The 13,259-nt window shown below is 44.0% G+C and overlaps 1 protein-coding gene across 1 annotated transcript in view; it reads left to right on the top strand.

Moving 5' to 3' along the window:
• The first annotated feature begins 1,201 nt into the window (after window positions 1-1,201).
• LOC310897482 (uncharacterized protein) overlaps window positions 1,202-13,259 on the top strand; it is a 33,513-nt gene continuing 21,455 nt past the window's right edge. Inside the window, exons 1-7 of the mRNA XM_083831132.1 lie at window positions 1,202-1,423; window positions 4,839-4,945; window positions 6,308-6,359; window positions 7,021-7,153; window positions 9,254-9,395; window positions 10,355-10,486; window positions 11,218-11,360. Coding sequence (XP_083687258.1) covers window positions 4,859-4,945; window positions 6,308-6,359; window positions 7,021-7,153; window positions 9,254-9,395; window positions 10,355-10,486; window positions 11,218-11,360 — 689 coding nt within the window. The 5' untranslated portion in view covers window positions 1,202-1,423; window positions 4,839-4,858. The remainder of the gene's footprint in view (window positions 1,424-4,838; window positions 4,946-6,307; window positions 6,360-7,020; window positions 7,154-9,253; window positions 9,396-10,354; window positions 10,487-11,217; window positions 11,361-13,259) is intronic.

Here is a 13,259-nt window from a genome sequence, read left to right as displayed (position 1 = left end):
TATGGACTGACTAGTGTCTTTTATCTTCTACTGAGTTTTTAATAACAGCACTTTATTTTTTTTAAATAAGCCTTCCATTTGTTGCCTTCTCAGATGAGTATTGCCTCTTTGTAGCTGTGTCCTGGTTTCAGCTAGGAATTTATTATCCCTCCTAGGAGTTGGTATGGCACTGTGTTTGGGATTTAGGATGAGAATAATGTTGATACCACGCTTATGTTTTAATTGTTGCAGAGCAGTGCTTACACCAAGCCAAGGACTTTTCAGCTTCTCGCTCTGTCCTGCCAGCGAGCAGGCTGGGGGTGCAGCAGGAGCTGGGAGGGGACAGACCCAGGACAGCTGACCCAAACTGGCCAAAGGGGTATTCCATACCATCTGGGGTCATGCTAAACAATATATAGGGGTGGCTGGCCGGGGTGGGGGGCCGGCTGCTCGGGGATAGGCTGGGCATCGGTCAGCGGGTGGTGAGCAATTGCATTGTGCATCACTTGTTTTGTACACATCATTATTAGCAGTACTGTTATCATTATTGGTAGTATTTTCCTTTCTTTTCTGTCCTAATAAACTGTCTTTATCTCAACCCATGAGCTTTCACTTCTTTCCCAGTTCTGTCCCTGATCCCACTGAGGGGAAGAGGGTGAGTGAAGGGCTGTGTGGTGCTGAGCTGCCGGCTGGGTTAAACCACAACAAGCTGCAATATGCTGTCAGCTTTGTATGAATCTAATCACTTAGTCCAACTTGGATGCCAAATCTGAAGTTAAGTGCAACACAGAATTAAAACAGATGGGTTAATCTTTTAGCAGGATGTACTTGTTCTTAATGTAAGTGCTATCTCCTCAGGTTTCTCCTGTTTCTTTCAAGGTAGTAGAAGTAGTAGAAGTAACTTGGTCAGGCTCTGCAGGAGGATCTGGATAGGCTGGACCGATGGGCTGAGGTCAACTGCATGAAGTTCAACAAGGCCAAGTGCCGGGTCCTGCACCTGGGGCACAACAACCCCAAGCAGAGCTACAGGCTGGGAGATGAGTGGCTGGAAAGCTGCCTGGCCGAGAAGGACCTGGGAGTATTGGTGGATAGTCGGCTGAATATGAGCCAGCAGCGTGCTCAGGTGGCCAGGAAGGCCAACAGCATCCTGGCTTGTATAAGAAGCAGTGTGGCCAGCAGGTCTAGGGAAGTGATTGTGCCCCTGTACTCGGCTCTGGTGAGGCCGCACCTCGAGTACTGTGTTCAGTTTTGGGCCCCTCGCTACAAGAAGGACATGGAGGTGCTCAAGAGAGTCCAGAGAAGGGCAACGAAGCTGGTGAGGGGTCTGGAGAACAAGTCTTACGAGGAGCGGCTGAGGGAGCTGGGCTTGTTCAGCCTGGAGAAGAGGAGGCTCAGGGGAGACCTCATCGCTCTCTACAGTTACCTGAAAGGAGGCTGTAGAGAGGTGGGGGTTGGTCTGTTCTCCCGCGTGCCTGGTGACAGGACGAGGGGGAATGGGCAAAAGTTGCGACAGGGGAGTTTTAGGTTGGATGTTAGGAAGTACTTCTTTACCGAAAGGGTTATTAAGCATTGGAATGGGCTGCCCAGGGAGGTGGTGGAGTCACCATCCCTGGAGGTCTTTAAGAGACATTTAGATGTTGAACTTAGTGATACGGTTTAGTGTAGGACTTGTTAGTGCTAGGTCAGAGGTTGGACTGGTGATCTTGGAGGTCTCTTCCAACCTAGACGATTCTGTGATTCTGTAACTGAAATATCCAGCTATTTTGCTGACTTCGAGTGGGCTTGAACTTTACAGGAGCAGAACTAGATGTGAGAGTGAGAACTGCATGAAAAATATGGGTACAAGTGCCAGTACTTGATTTTGTGGGTAAAGAGCGGAGTGTAAGGATTCGTAGGTGACAGAAGCGGTACCAGGCACGAAGTGATCAGGGCCCGTAGGGGTGTAAGTTGAAATGAGGGTTCTCCTGTTCCGTGAAATAGTTAATCGGGGAGCTTCCTGGTGCCGCGAGGGGGTTTGGGGGCGGGTCCCGCCGCAAAACAATGGCAGACTGCCCCATGCAGTGCCTCACTTGGATGTGTCTGCAGTCTTGGAAGCTTGACTACCCTACGTTCTCCTACAAATGGACCTTGAGCTTGTTTGGAGGTTCTAGCAGGGGAGCGCAGCTACCGTATACCCTTGACCGATGAACGGTACGCCTCTATCGGGGAAGGTCGTCCTCTTCGACCGAGCGCGCAGCTTCGGGAGGGACGCACATGGAGCGGTGAGGGAGGAAGGGGACACCCGCCTAGCCAGCCAGATCAGCCGAATCAACCCTGGCGATCAATGGGGTGACAGATGTCGCAGCCAGATCGCCCTCACATCCACGGCTGCATGGGGCCCGTCCCCTATATAAGGCTCCATTTACTATTTTCCTTCAAGTTATGGTGAGTAAATATGAGGGTCAAAAAATCGATTTTATAAACAGAAGAATCATCTCCTCGTCTTACTTCTGCCCCAAACACGTCTTCTCCAAGACGTCTACAAGCACGTTAACGTTTTTCCAGGATCCGTGTTCCTCCCACAGGCCTTTGCGGTTTATGCAAATTACCGCCGTCCTATTGGCGGCTGTCCCGCTCGGCACCGCCTGGCGGGCGGACCGGGGGCGGCTCGGCCCGGCTCGGCTCAGGCAGGCGGTGGCCGACATTTTGCGTGCTGGCGTTGCGGTGAGCGGGAGGTGAGGGGCAGAAACAGGTTGCTGCTGCGCTGCGGTTCCCTCAATTCCGATTTTTGGATGGTCCCCTGTGGAGACAGGAGTTGGGCTCGGTGCTCCTTGTGGGTGCCTTCCGGCTCGGGATGTTCTGCGGCTCTGCGTTCCCTTCGGCTGGACGTGCGCGTCCTGCCTCACCTGAGCGGTGCAGCCCGAGGAGCCCCTACGCTGTGTGCCGCTGGGGGGTGGCACTGCCGCTCGGGGGGCTTCCGAGGGAGCTGGGGTTGCTTAGTCTGGAGAAGGGGAGGCTCAGGGGAGACCTTAGTGCTCTCTGCCACTACCTGAAAGGAGGCTGTGGGGAGCTGGGGGTCGGCCTCTTCTCACAGATAACCAGTGACAGGACCAGAGGGAATGGCCTCAAGTTGTGCCAGGGGAGGTTCAGGTTGGAAATGAGCAGACATTTCTTCTCAGAAAGAGCAGTCAGGCATTGGGACGGGTTGCCCAGGGAGGTGGTGGAGTCACTGTCCCTGGGGGTGTTCAAGAAAGGTTGGACCTGGTGCTTAGGTTTAGTGGGTGACATTGGTGGCAGGGGGATGGTTGGACCAGGTGATCTTGGAGGTCCTCTCCAACCTTAATGATTCTGTGATTGTGCGAGGTTGGCCTGCTTCAGGCATGTCTGGGAAGGGCATGCTGAACAAAAGGCTCTCTTATTTTTTTTAAATACCTCAGCATTTAACAATCACCTTGGCCGCCTTCTTTTCCCCTCTTTAGTGAGTTTAACTGTCTTGCAAGCCATTTCTATTCTTGAAAAAGCATCCTTTTGCCTTCCTGCCCCATTTTATTGCAGTCTGCCTGCACCTCGTGTTGCTCGTTGTCTTCATCAGCCTTTTGCCGTGCCGCTCAGGTAGGCGTTGGGCTCATCCTGCTGCCGCTTGGTGTGACATGGTGCCACGGGCACTGCGCAGCCCCATGCCAAGCAGAGGCCCCTCGGCAGGCATGAAGGGCCGAACAACCTTGCTCCTTTGAATTCCTGTCAGCAGCCTTTTAGTTCGTGTCTTTTTTTTTTTTTTTTTTTCCCCTCGCTATCTTGCCTGGTGCTGCTTCTGTGCTCAAGATCTGGTAGAGGTTGCTTTCCCCCCCCCCCCCCGCCCCCCCTCTGCTTCTGGAGTGCTTGCAAGATTAAGAACTGGCAGTCAGTGCTCGCATGCCAACAGGCTGCTTTCCAGGACTGCTTCAACTGCTGCTTAAAGTGACAAGGCATCTCCCTGCAGAGGGAAAAGAGCCCTCAGCTTCAGCGAGGGGTTACTATTTCAGATCTATGCATACGCAGTGCTAGTATGACAAAATTCAGTGCTCCCTTGCCTTATGGCTGTGCAGTGGAATCCAGTTCCTTCTGGAACCAAAATGCATCTATCCTAGAAGTAATAAGTAATAGCCTCCTTTATGGAAGTACTAAAGTTCTGCTTGCAAAGCGTGGTGTATCTGATAAACTGAAAGCTCTGTAAAGTTATGCTTATCAATAAGGTTTATTAATAGAAAGAAATGAGACCAGTAGAAGAATAAATAGTACAGCAGTCTGAATCTAAGTATTTCAGTCTGGGTTATTACAGAAGAAGCTGGTCTTTATCTATTTATCTGTTTAATTTTGTTACTGCTTGTGTAGAATCACATACCCTGGATCACCACAGCTAGAAAGGTAACTGAGAGGTTTTGAGAACGTGTTTCCATGCCTCATATGTAGAATGAATGTTTAGATACTTATGGAGTCCCTCAATATAAGGACTTAAAAAACCACGTCTGCTCCCTTTTCTCCTCTCTTGTTGAAACATGGCTTTTGGTGGCGATGGATTGAGTAGCTCTAGTGCTAAAACTTTCATTTTGTAAAAATTTTTAATGATTTCCTCAGTGGTGACTTTATTTTTTCCTTCCCATTATCTCCTGATTAACAACTTGATGCTTACTTTTTCTGAATTTGGGGGGGAACGAAGACAGCTACAAAATAACTGTGACTTGACTGTGCTGCAATAAAACCAAATCAGTTTAGACTGGAAGCTTTATTTAAATGATTTAAATTAACTTAAATTATTGTCCTGTGAGTGACCTGTGAACCGTTATTCCAATAGCCATCAGTATTTTGAATCATTATCGATGTATTTCTTATAAATATTTTAGGTAACTGGAAGTCTGAAGTCATGGCTGGAAAGCCCAAACTTTACTACTTTGATGGAAGAGGCAAAATGGAGTCCATTCGCTGGTTGTTAGCTGCAGCCGGGGTTGAGGTTTGTTTCACCATTTTAACTTTAAGCTGCATATTTTAAGCTCGTCAGGACACTGGTCGTTAACCAAACAAGAAAAACTGTCCCAGGATGCAATAGTAAATAAGTATTGGTTATTCAGCATGATTAAATGCTATTACTTTAGGTGCACAAAAGTATGGCTTCAAGTTTCGTGTCTTCTGAGACACTGTAAGCCAGGCTCTTGCTTAATGCAAGATCGCTTAATTAAGCCTTCTGTGACTTACCCAGTGCTATTGAGCTGAACAATACATGTGTTCCTGGCATAACAAGTATGATCTGTGCCAAGTAAAACAGCAACGAATTTGCATTCTCCCATCTGTCTGTTTTCAGCTGGATGCTCGTACAGGGTTTTTTATTTTTTCATTCAACTGGCTGCGTCCTTCAAAATGAGCTGCAGCATGAAACGTGTTTTGTCCTGCTTGCTTCATGTGGATAGACTTAACAGCTTATCTTAGCCTACGTGATCACACTTACTCTAGTTGTGTATTTGTATGCCTAACTTTCTGGGTTTTCCCTGCTATAGCAAATCTTAATTATTAACACACGTCACATGCGTTCATAGAGATGCTGACTGAGGAAGAACCCTTGGGAGTTCATGTCGAGGCTTCTAGTGCTTGGTAAGCTCGATCATTTTCTAGTCTCAATGGATTACATTGACTGTAATGGCACCTTAGACATGTATGGCACACGTACATGTAAATGTCTAACTTCGGTGCCTTAATCTTGAACTGAATTCCTCTGTAAGTACCAGCCATCCTCAACCATACTGAATATAAGTAAATCAGTCTGATCACGGGCAGTGCTGTGTCTTTTGGGTTTCTCATCTAGTGAATAATTCATCTTCAGGTGTCCTAAATATGCTTCTGCACTAATTTTCCTGCTTGGCATAATACTTTAACGTTATTTTGTGAAAGCTTTTGTTTTCACTTTCTAATAATTTGTTCCTGTGTAGCTCCCAAATCAAAATAACACACAGCAGAGCTTTTTTCCACATGTCAGGAAGCATTTTAAGGACAGCCTAGTCTATATTGTTGACTGTCTCACATTAAATTGCCTGTTCAATACAAAATAAACCATCATCACTCCAGGTCTTAATGCTGATTTTTCTGCTAGGGTTGCCTTTAGCAGCATTTGTCAGATATGATAGACCAAGAGGTTTTGCCAGTGTTTCTGCCCCTTGCATTTTCTCCCTTAAAGTTATGTCTGGAATGTAGGGACCAAGATTTGTATTCTCTTCCTTGATAAGCACTATCCAGGTTTGAAGTTTGTCTATTCTAGAAATGTGAGAAGATGTTTGTTTCGTGTTCTTCCTTATTTGCTTTTTTTGTTTGCTTATTTTTTCAGTTTGAAGAGAAGTTTTTGGAAACACGAGAACAGTATGAGAAGCTCTTGCAAAGTGAGTGCATATAAAACCTCAAAAGAAGTGTGAGCAGGCCTTACGTAGTCTCAGAGAAGATGTTTAAAGACTGTGGGACCGACTTCCCACATGGCAGAGATTTTTTCAGAGACTGATTTTTAATTATTTTTCTTCCCCGTGTGTGGATATCTGTCCACACTGAGAACTGAATGTCTTTCCAGCTTGTGGAATTTCACAGTGATTTGCAAAAGGTTATCCTAAAACTTCATTGAGGGTCCTGATCTAGCGAAAGATACTGGTAATGAGGGCGAAATTTTGGAATTTAAAATTTGCTTCAGCTGTCTCTTAAGTAGTGAAATACAAATATATTTTTACGTATACAGAATTAGGCACTTCTTACTCAGTTAATGTGTTTAGTGTGAAGATTGTCTCGATTGTATTTCAATTTCAGCATAAAAGCTGTTGAACCCAGTCCTGACTGCAACTTCTGTGCACGTTGTTTTTTAAAGCAAGGTTGATAATCCCCAATGAGTCCATTCTTCACGTTAATTTATCTGTTCTTTACTGTTTGCACGATGCCAGTTTAATGTAACGGCTCCCTACAGCAAGCTCACCATAAAAGTAATGCCTTTATGAGGACAAGAGATCTGCTGCAGAGGTGCTAGATCCAACATTAACGCGTTGCTTTCCCCATCTTTAGGTGGATCCCTGCTGTTCCAGCAAGTGCCCCTGGTGGAGATCGATGGGATGAAGATGGTGCAGACCAGGGCCATCCTCAACTACATCGCAGCGAAGTACAACCTCTATGGGAAGGACCTGAAGGAGAGAGCCCTGTACTGTGACTATTCTTCTTGGATGTGTTACAGGAGCTTAGATATGTGTAGAATTAACAGGATAGTTGCGCACGCAGACGATCACTGATGTGCTTCAGTGGTTTACAACATGCAGTAAGACTGACAAGCCGCAGTTCAGTGCAACCCAGCTGATTTGTTCTGATTAGATTATCTTTACATAAAAAAAATGCCTGATGTGTGAGTCCGTTGTGCTCTAGTAAAACATTAGTACAGCTTGCCACAGGTATTCGGGAACTGACTGGAGTGTAAATATTGAACTACTTTTGTAAACTGAAAACGTTTTGGAAAGCAGTGGTTATTTTTTAGCTTTTCTGTTTGCAAAATAAGACCTGGAAGTGATGTTACCTGCGTTTAGATGGTGTTCCTCAGCTTTATAAAAAATTTACTTTTTAGGTCTTGAGGAATTGGAGAAAAGGCAGCTAAAAGTCACTGAAAGAATTCTGTTTTCATGTGAAACGAAATCCAGGTCTTCATGCTGTGTCTGTGTGAAGGAAAAAGATGCCTCTGGGATATCTGTGGCCTTTAAATGCCCATTTCCTATTGTTTTCCAAATAAAGGAAAACTAAAGGTTAACTAGTAAGGAATCCAACTTCAGTGGGTAGAATACCACAGAAGTGTGAGTAGTTAGGTGAATTGGCTGAAGCTGGTTCAGGAAAGTAACAGGAAGAATAGTCTGGAGCGTTAGTCGTAGTGTACCAGCTTCTTTGTGGTGTTAATGAGCCATCACCTATAGCTTTTATTCCCTGAGTACCTCTTCCTGCAGACAGAATCCTTTCCCATCAAGCTGTGTATTTAGTCTGGGGCCTATTCTTTCTGTTTATCAGAAGATAGAATTCAAAGGTACTTGTTGCTTTGTTCTTGAGGGCAGTGTTTTGAGGATGGATTACTGCGATTAGCCCAGGCTGAAGTCATTTGGATAACTGGTCTTCTGTAGCGTAGAAATGCAGTTTTGGAAAATTAGACAGGTGAATCTGATACATGTTAAACCTTGCAGGAATATCTGAAAACATCTCATAGTATTTAATCCTTACAGAGACCTTTTTGAGAAGCTGTTGCCTGACAACAGCAACTGCAGTTGTTTGAGGTTTCTGCTGTGTAATAAGACTCTTATGATGTAGGGTGGTTAGAAGACTTTGATAAACAACTTTACCAGATGTTTTGTTCATATTCATGAGGACTTAATTTAAATTTGAGTCTTGTCTCCTGTACAAAACCTGGTGTTAGAGCTCTGGAAAAAAAAATGGATAAAAGGGGCTATCTGAGAAGAAAAACTTCTTTACTAATAATTTAGCTAGGTGCTGGACCTGATAGACAACTTCAGCTTTTCAGCCGCATTATTACTTCCTTTGACACCACTTGGACTTTGGCTGAAACCCCAAAGGTGGGATGTATCTAGGCAATTAAGCTAGTTTGGAATTAATCATTCAGTGGTGTTGTGGGTTTCTTTGGTGATTCCCAAGTGGTTGTTTACACAATCTGATGTTTGAAGTTGAACTTCAGTCCTTGTACAATCGTGTTTAATCCTGGGCTCCTCCACGGGCTGCAGCGTGGAGATCTGCTCCCTGTGGGACCCCTGGGCTGCAGGGGGACAGCCTGCTCCACCAGGGGCCTCTCCACAGGCCGCAGGGGAACTGCTGCTCCATTCCTGGAGCACCTCCTGCCCTCCTTCTGCACTGACCTTGGGGGCTGCAGGGCTGCTTCTCACTCCTCATTCTGCAGTCACACAGTGGTTTTATTTGTTTTTGCTTTGTTTTTTCCCCTTTCTTCAATCTGCTCTCCCAGAGGCCCACCCAGTGTCGCTCCCTGGCCCATCTCTGGCCGGCAGCGGATCCCTTTTGGAGCCGGCTGGAGCTGGCTCTGATCTGCCATGGGGCAGCTGCTGGGCTCTGCTCACAGAGGCCATCTGCAGCCCGCTGCTACCAAGCCCTTGCCACATAAACCCAACATGTCTCTACTTTTTAACCAGAAAAATAATTTGTGTGATGGGGGAGTTCAACTTTTACGATCACAATGCAGATCTGTGGTTATGGAGGCGCCTTCTTATTTACGTTTGTTGTTTTTGTTGTTGTTTGTTTTAAGGATTGATATGTATGTTGGAGGAACTGAGGACCTTATGGGCTTTATTTTGATGTTCCCATTCTTATCAGCTGAGGATAAAGAGAAACAACGTGCCGTTATAGTTCAGAAGGCCACCAGCAGGTACTTCCCAGTATATGAAAAGGTATGTAGTAGGATCTCTAACAGCAGAAACACTGGGTATTTTATGAAAAGCAGAGGAAATAGGAAGGTTTCAGCCCAGTACTTTAAACTGGACATCATCCTGTCACCAGGCTGGACAGATGAGAGGGAGGTCAGAGCTGTGTAAGAGAACTGGGGGTGGGCTAAATGTAGAAAGTTCTGAATGAGATCTGGTCTGAGTAATGTCACCGCTGACACTGAAAGATCCAGGTACCCCTTTGATCCAATGAATGTGTAAACGATGGTTATACACAGTTGAAATAGCAGCTTCCTGCTTTTAGGAGAAATGAAACTATGTAATCTACATTGCAAAGGAGATGCAATTTTAAAATAGCTAATTGTCAACTTTGTTTAACATCTCAACTATGTCTTTATGTTATTTATTTATTTAACCACAGTAGTAAGCAGTTATTACCACAGTTTATAAACCACAGTTCTGGAGATGCCTCAGTGTTTTAAGTTTCCCCAGGCAGATGTAGGAGGCACAGAAGTCTTCTAATGTGAACATCCTGCTACATAAGCCATACTGGGATCTTGTTTTTTTTTCTGGCTGATCTCTATTTTCCCACTGAAGCTGTAACCAAATGCAGAAAAATTTGAGATTATTAGGCTGGAAAGGGGAGAAAACCAAGGAGGGATCTAACCCTGTAGTCTAGTACATGGGGTTACCTAGGGCTATAGGATGTAAGGAAGGGTGGGTAAGAGAAACACTGGGGTTCTAGATCACTGCTGTGAGGACTGCTCATGGATAAATGATTGGTGGTTGTAAGCACTGAGCTCACATCTCCCACACTGGCAGTATCCCTAGGGACTGGGGACAAAAAGAGGTGAATAGAAGAGGAGGCAATAAGTATTGCCAAAGGAGGTGTGCCTGAGTATTTTGTAAACATCAACCACAGCTACTTATCCACATCTGAACGCTTTCATTTATGGTGCTTCCAGGTTCTGAAAGACCATGGGCAGGACTTCCTTGTTGGCAACAGTTTTAGCTGGGCAGATGTTCATCTTCTGGAAGCCATTTTAATGGTAGAAGAGAAGAAGTCAGATGTTCTCTCGAGCTTTCCTCAGTTACAGGTAACTTACATTAACAATACTCTCATATAGATGGAAATATGATAAAAGATATTTCTGTTATGTGTGGACAATTACGTAAGACAGGAATGTTTGTCACTACTATTGTAGTCTTGCTCTGCTTGCTTTAGGAAGAAACTCCTAATAGGATTCATGTACAGAATTTATTATTTTCTAGAGTAATTCTCATACAGACGTGAAGCAACCCCCCATTTTTGTTTTTTTTTTTTGTATCCTCTCAACATCTCTGTGATGCCTAAAACAGAAAATATTTCTAGACCACAAGCTGTGATTTGAATAAAGTACACATCTGAAACCACAGATAACTGTTTCTACTTCAACCTATATCAATACAAGATGGAGGGCTGTCTTATTACTATTCAAAATAATGAGTTTGGGGTGAGGGGGAGTAAACTTTATCCGTGGCTAAAACTGTATTTCTTGTACTGCCTTCTCATGCTGCTTTTTAAAGGATGTTAGTGACTTCCATTAGGAAGACTGAGATGAATACAGGCACATCTCTTACCAGTATTTCCTTTGTTGATGGAACAGTTCTGGATACATATCGTTAGTAGTTTCTCCAGTAGCAGCAGACACTATTTGCTTAATTCTTTCTGTAAATGCTGCCCTCTTCAGTTAAATCATCTACTTACACAGATGAGTTTAACAGTTGTTTTTCTTGTGTTACTTTGTGTTTTTTTTTAACTACTGTGTACTTACTGTTTACCTTTTAGGCATTTAAAAGAAGGATAAGCAGCATCCCCACAATCAAGAAGTTTCTAGAGCCTGGAAGCCAGAGAAAACCTGTTCCTGATGATAAATATGTGGAGACTGTGAGGAGAGTTCTCCGTATGTATTATGATATAAAAGCAAATTAGTATGCATGTCTAAAGCAACATCTATGCTTGTTTGAAGAAAACTGTGAGAGCATACAAATAAACTGCACAGCGAAGGTGAAGATACATTTGAATAGAGTTTCAGTGAACAATATCATGTGTTCTCTCATACGAAGTACAGTATGTAATTTTTTTAATTATACTTCACTATTAACCTGTGGTTTTTCCTTCATTCTTCTTGAGATTTTTCTGGTAATTTTAAGCAATTGAAATGGCAGCAGGCTTGCTGCCTTCCTGGAAGCTCACCGGAAGAGGGGAAAGCAAAAGAGAAGGAAATATGAGTTGCTGACTGACAGCTCCAGCGTGTTATACTGGCTCCGAGGACTTTCTGCTGAAATCCAGATCAGATTTTTGTGTGATTGGTTATGATTCAGGTCTTCACTGTTTTTAACTTCACTTTAGTAAAATAAGAGTTTTTAAGAAAGTAGGAGGGAGGTGTTTCTCTTGCCAGTGCTTCTATTGGACGTCAGTGACTTGTCTGAAATACCAGCATTGTGCCTTCATAACTAAGTTACATTTTCATTACTGATTTAAGAAATAAAACGACTACCACCTGTCATACGTGTATAACTGGTGTATCTAGAGGGCCTGTTCTAATCAAATAAACTTGTTATTCTTATATGTTCTTGTTGTAGTGTTGTCTCATGAATGAAAGTTGGGGTTGGTAAACTTTAAGATATGTGCAGAATGGGGTTTGCAAACATTAACTTACTTATATGCGGAATGTATCCTCAAAGACTTGACTTGAAGGGGGTCCTCGGTAACCTGCGTAGCTCATGGAAAAAAACATTTCTCTTGCATTTTTAAACCAAGGAAGGGAGATGAGAAGGAGAGGTAGTAAACCATCACACAGACCTGGTGTTAATTCCTGTCCAAGCTTTAATAACTCCCATACTCAAAATGTTCTTTCTTTTCCTCTATTATTTTCTTCAGTGCATGGTTTTGGCAGATGAGTTTACAAAGGAAAAGTAAATGTTTTTAATCACTTAAATAAATGGCACCTGGGCTTTGAAAAGCTGCTCAGTAAGCTGTTATCTTGGGGCTTCATGTTTGTTATTTACAGTTCCATATTAATGATACGGATTTTTTAAAAGATTTCTCAATCCCTAATGTCATTGTTTAATTCCTGGCTATATACTGAGAAACGGGGTGTTTCTTGACCTTGTAATGCAGTGAATACTCTTGAGTAATATTTGGTGAATGAATTGCCTGCTTGAGAGCTCATCAATCTCCCAGCTTCAGAGCGACTGAAGTTCTCAGCACTGTGAATGGTTTCATCTCGTTGTGGGAATACAGGGTTTGTACTGACTTATGCTGGTTTATCTGTCACCTGCTTTCCTGACGTCAATTGCAATTACATTCTCAGATTGGTTTAATAAGGAAATTTGGAAAGCTCTGTAGTTGTTGATCTACATTCCTTTGCTGAACTTTTTCTCCAGAATCTGAGGAAAGGTGCGGTGTGATGCTGAATGAATTTTCCACACGTGAGGATGCAGAAGAAACAGGTGTCTGTCTGACGGAATTTGTCAGCTCTAAGCCTGGTAGGACGTAGCCGTGTCTGTCAGCAAACAGCATGGCACGGTAGCAATGAAGTTGAACAGGACAGTCGGTACTGCAAACTTGGCATCAGTGCTGTGTGGTTTTGGGGGTGGGGTTACTTCAGCCTAGCTTGAGTGGTTGTGGTGACTGAATGCTGTTTAAACTGCACTCTGAAAGCACAATTTTCAGTTCAATTTCACCCAGCAAAGATCCATTTTGTGCACTGCAAGATCAAAATGTGGTGAGAGCCGAAGCACAGTCAAGAAATGCACTTTTAAAAGCATTCTGTTCCAGACCTCTAATGTAGATACACCCTGTAGTGCTTCAGATCTGGCCCAGCT

Source organism: Anser anser (assembly GCF_964211835.1).
Source record: "Anser anser genome assembly, chromosome: 3".
NCBI lineage: Eukaryota > Metazoa > Chordata > Aves > Anseriformes > Anatidae > Anser > Anser anser.
This window is presented reverse-complemented; position numbering and strand designations above follow the sequence as displayed.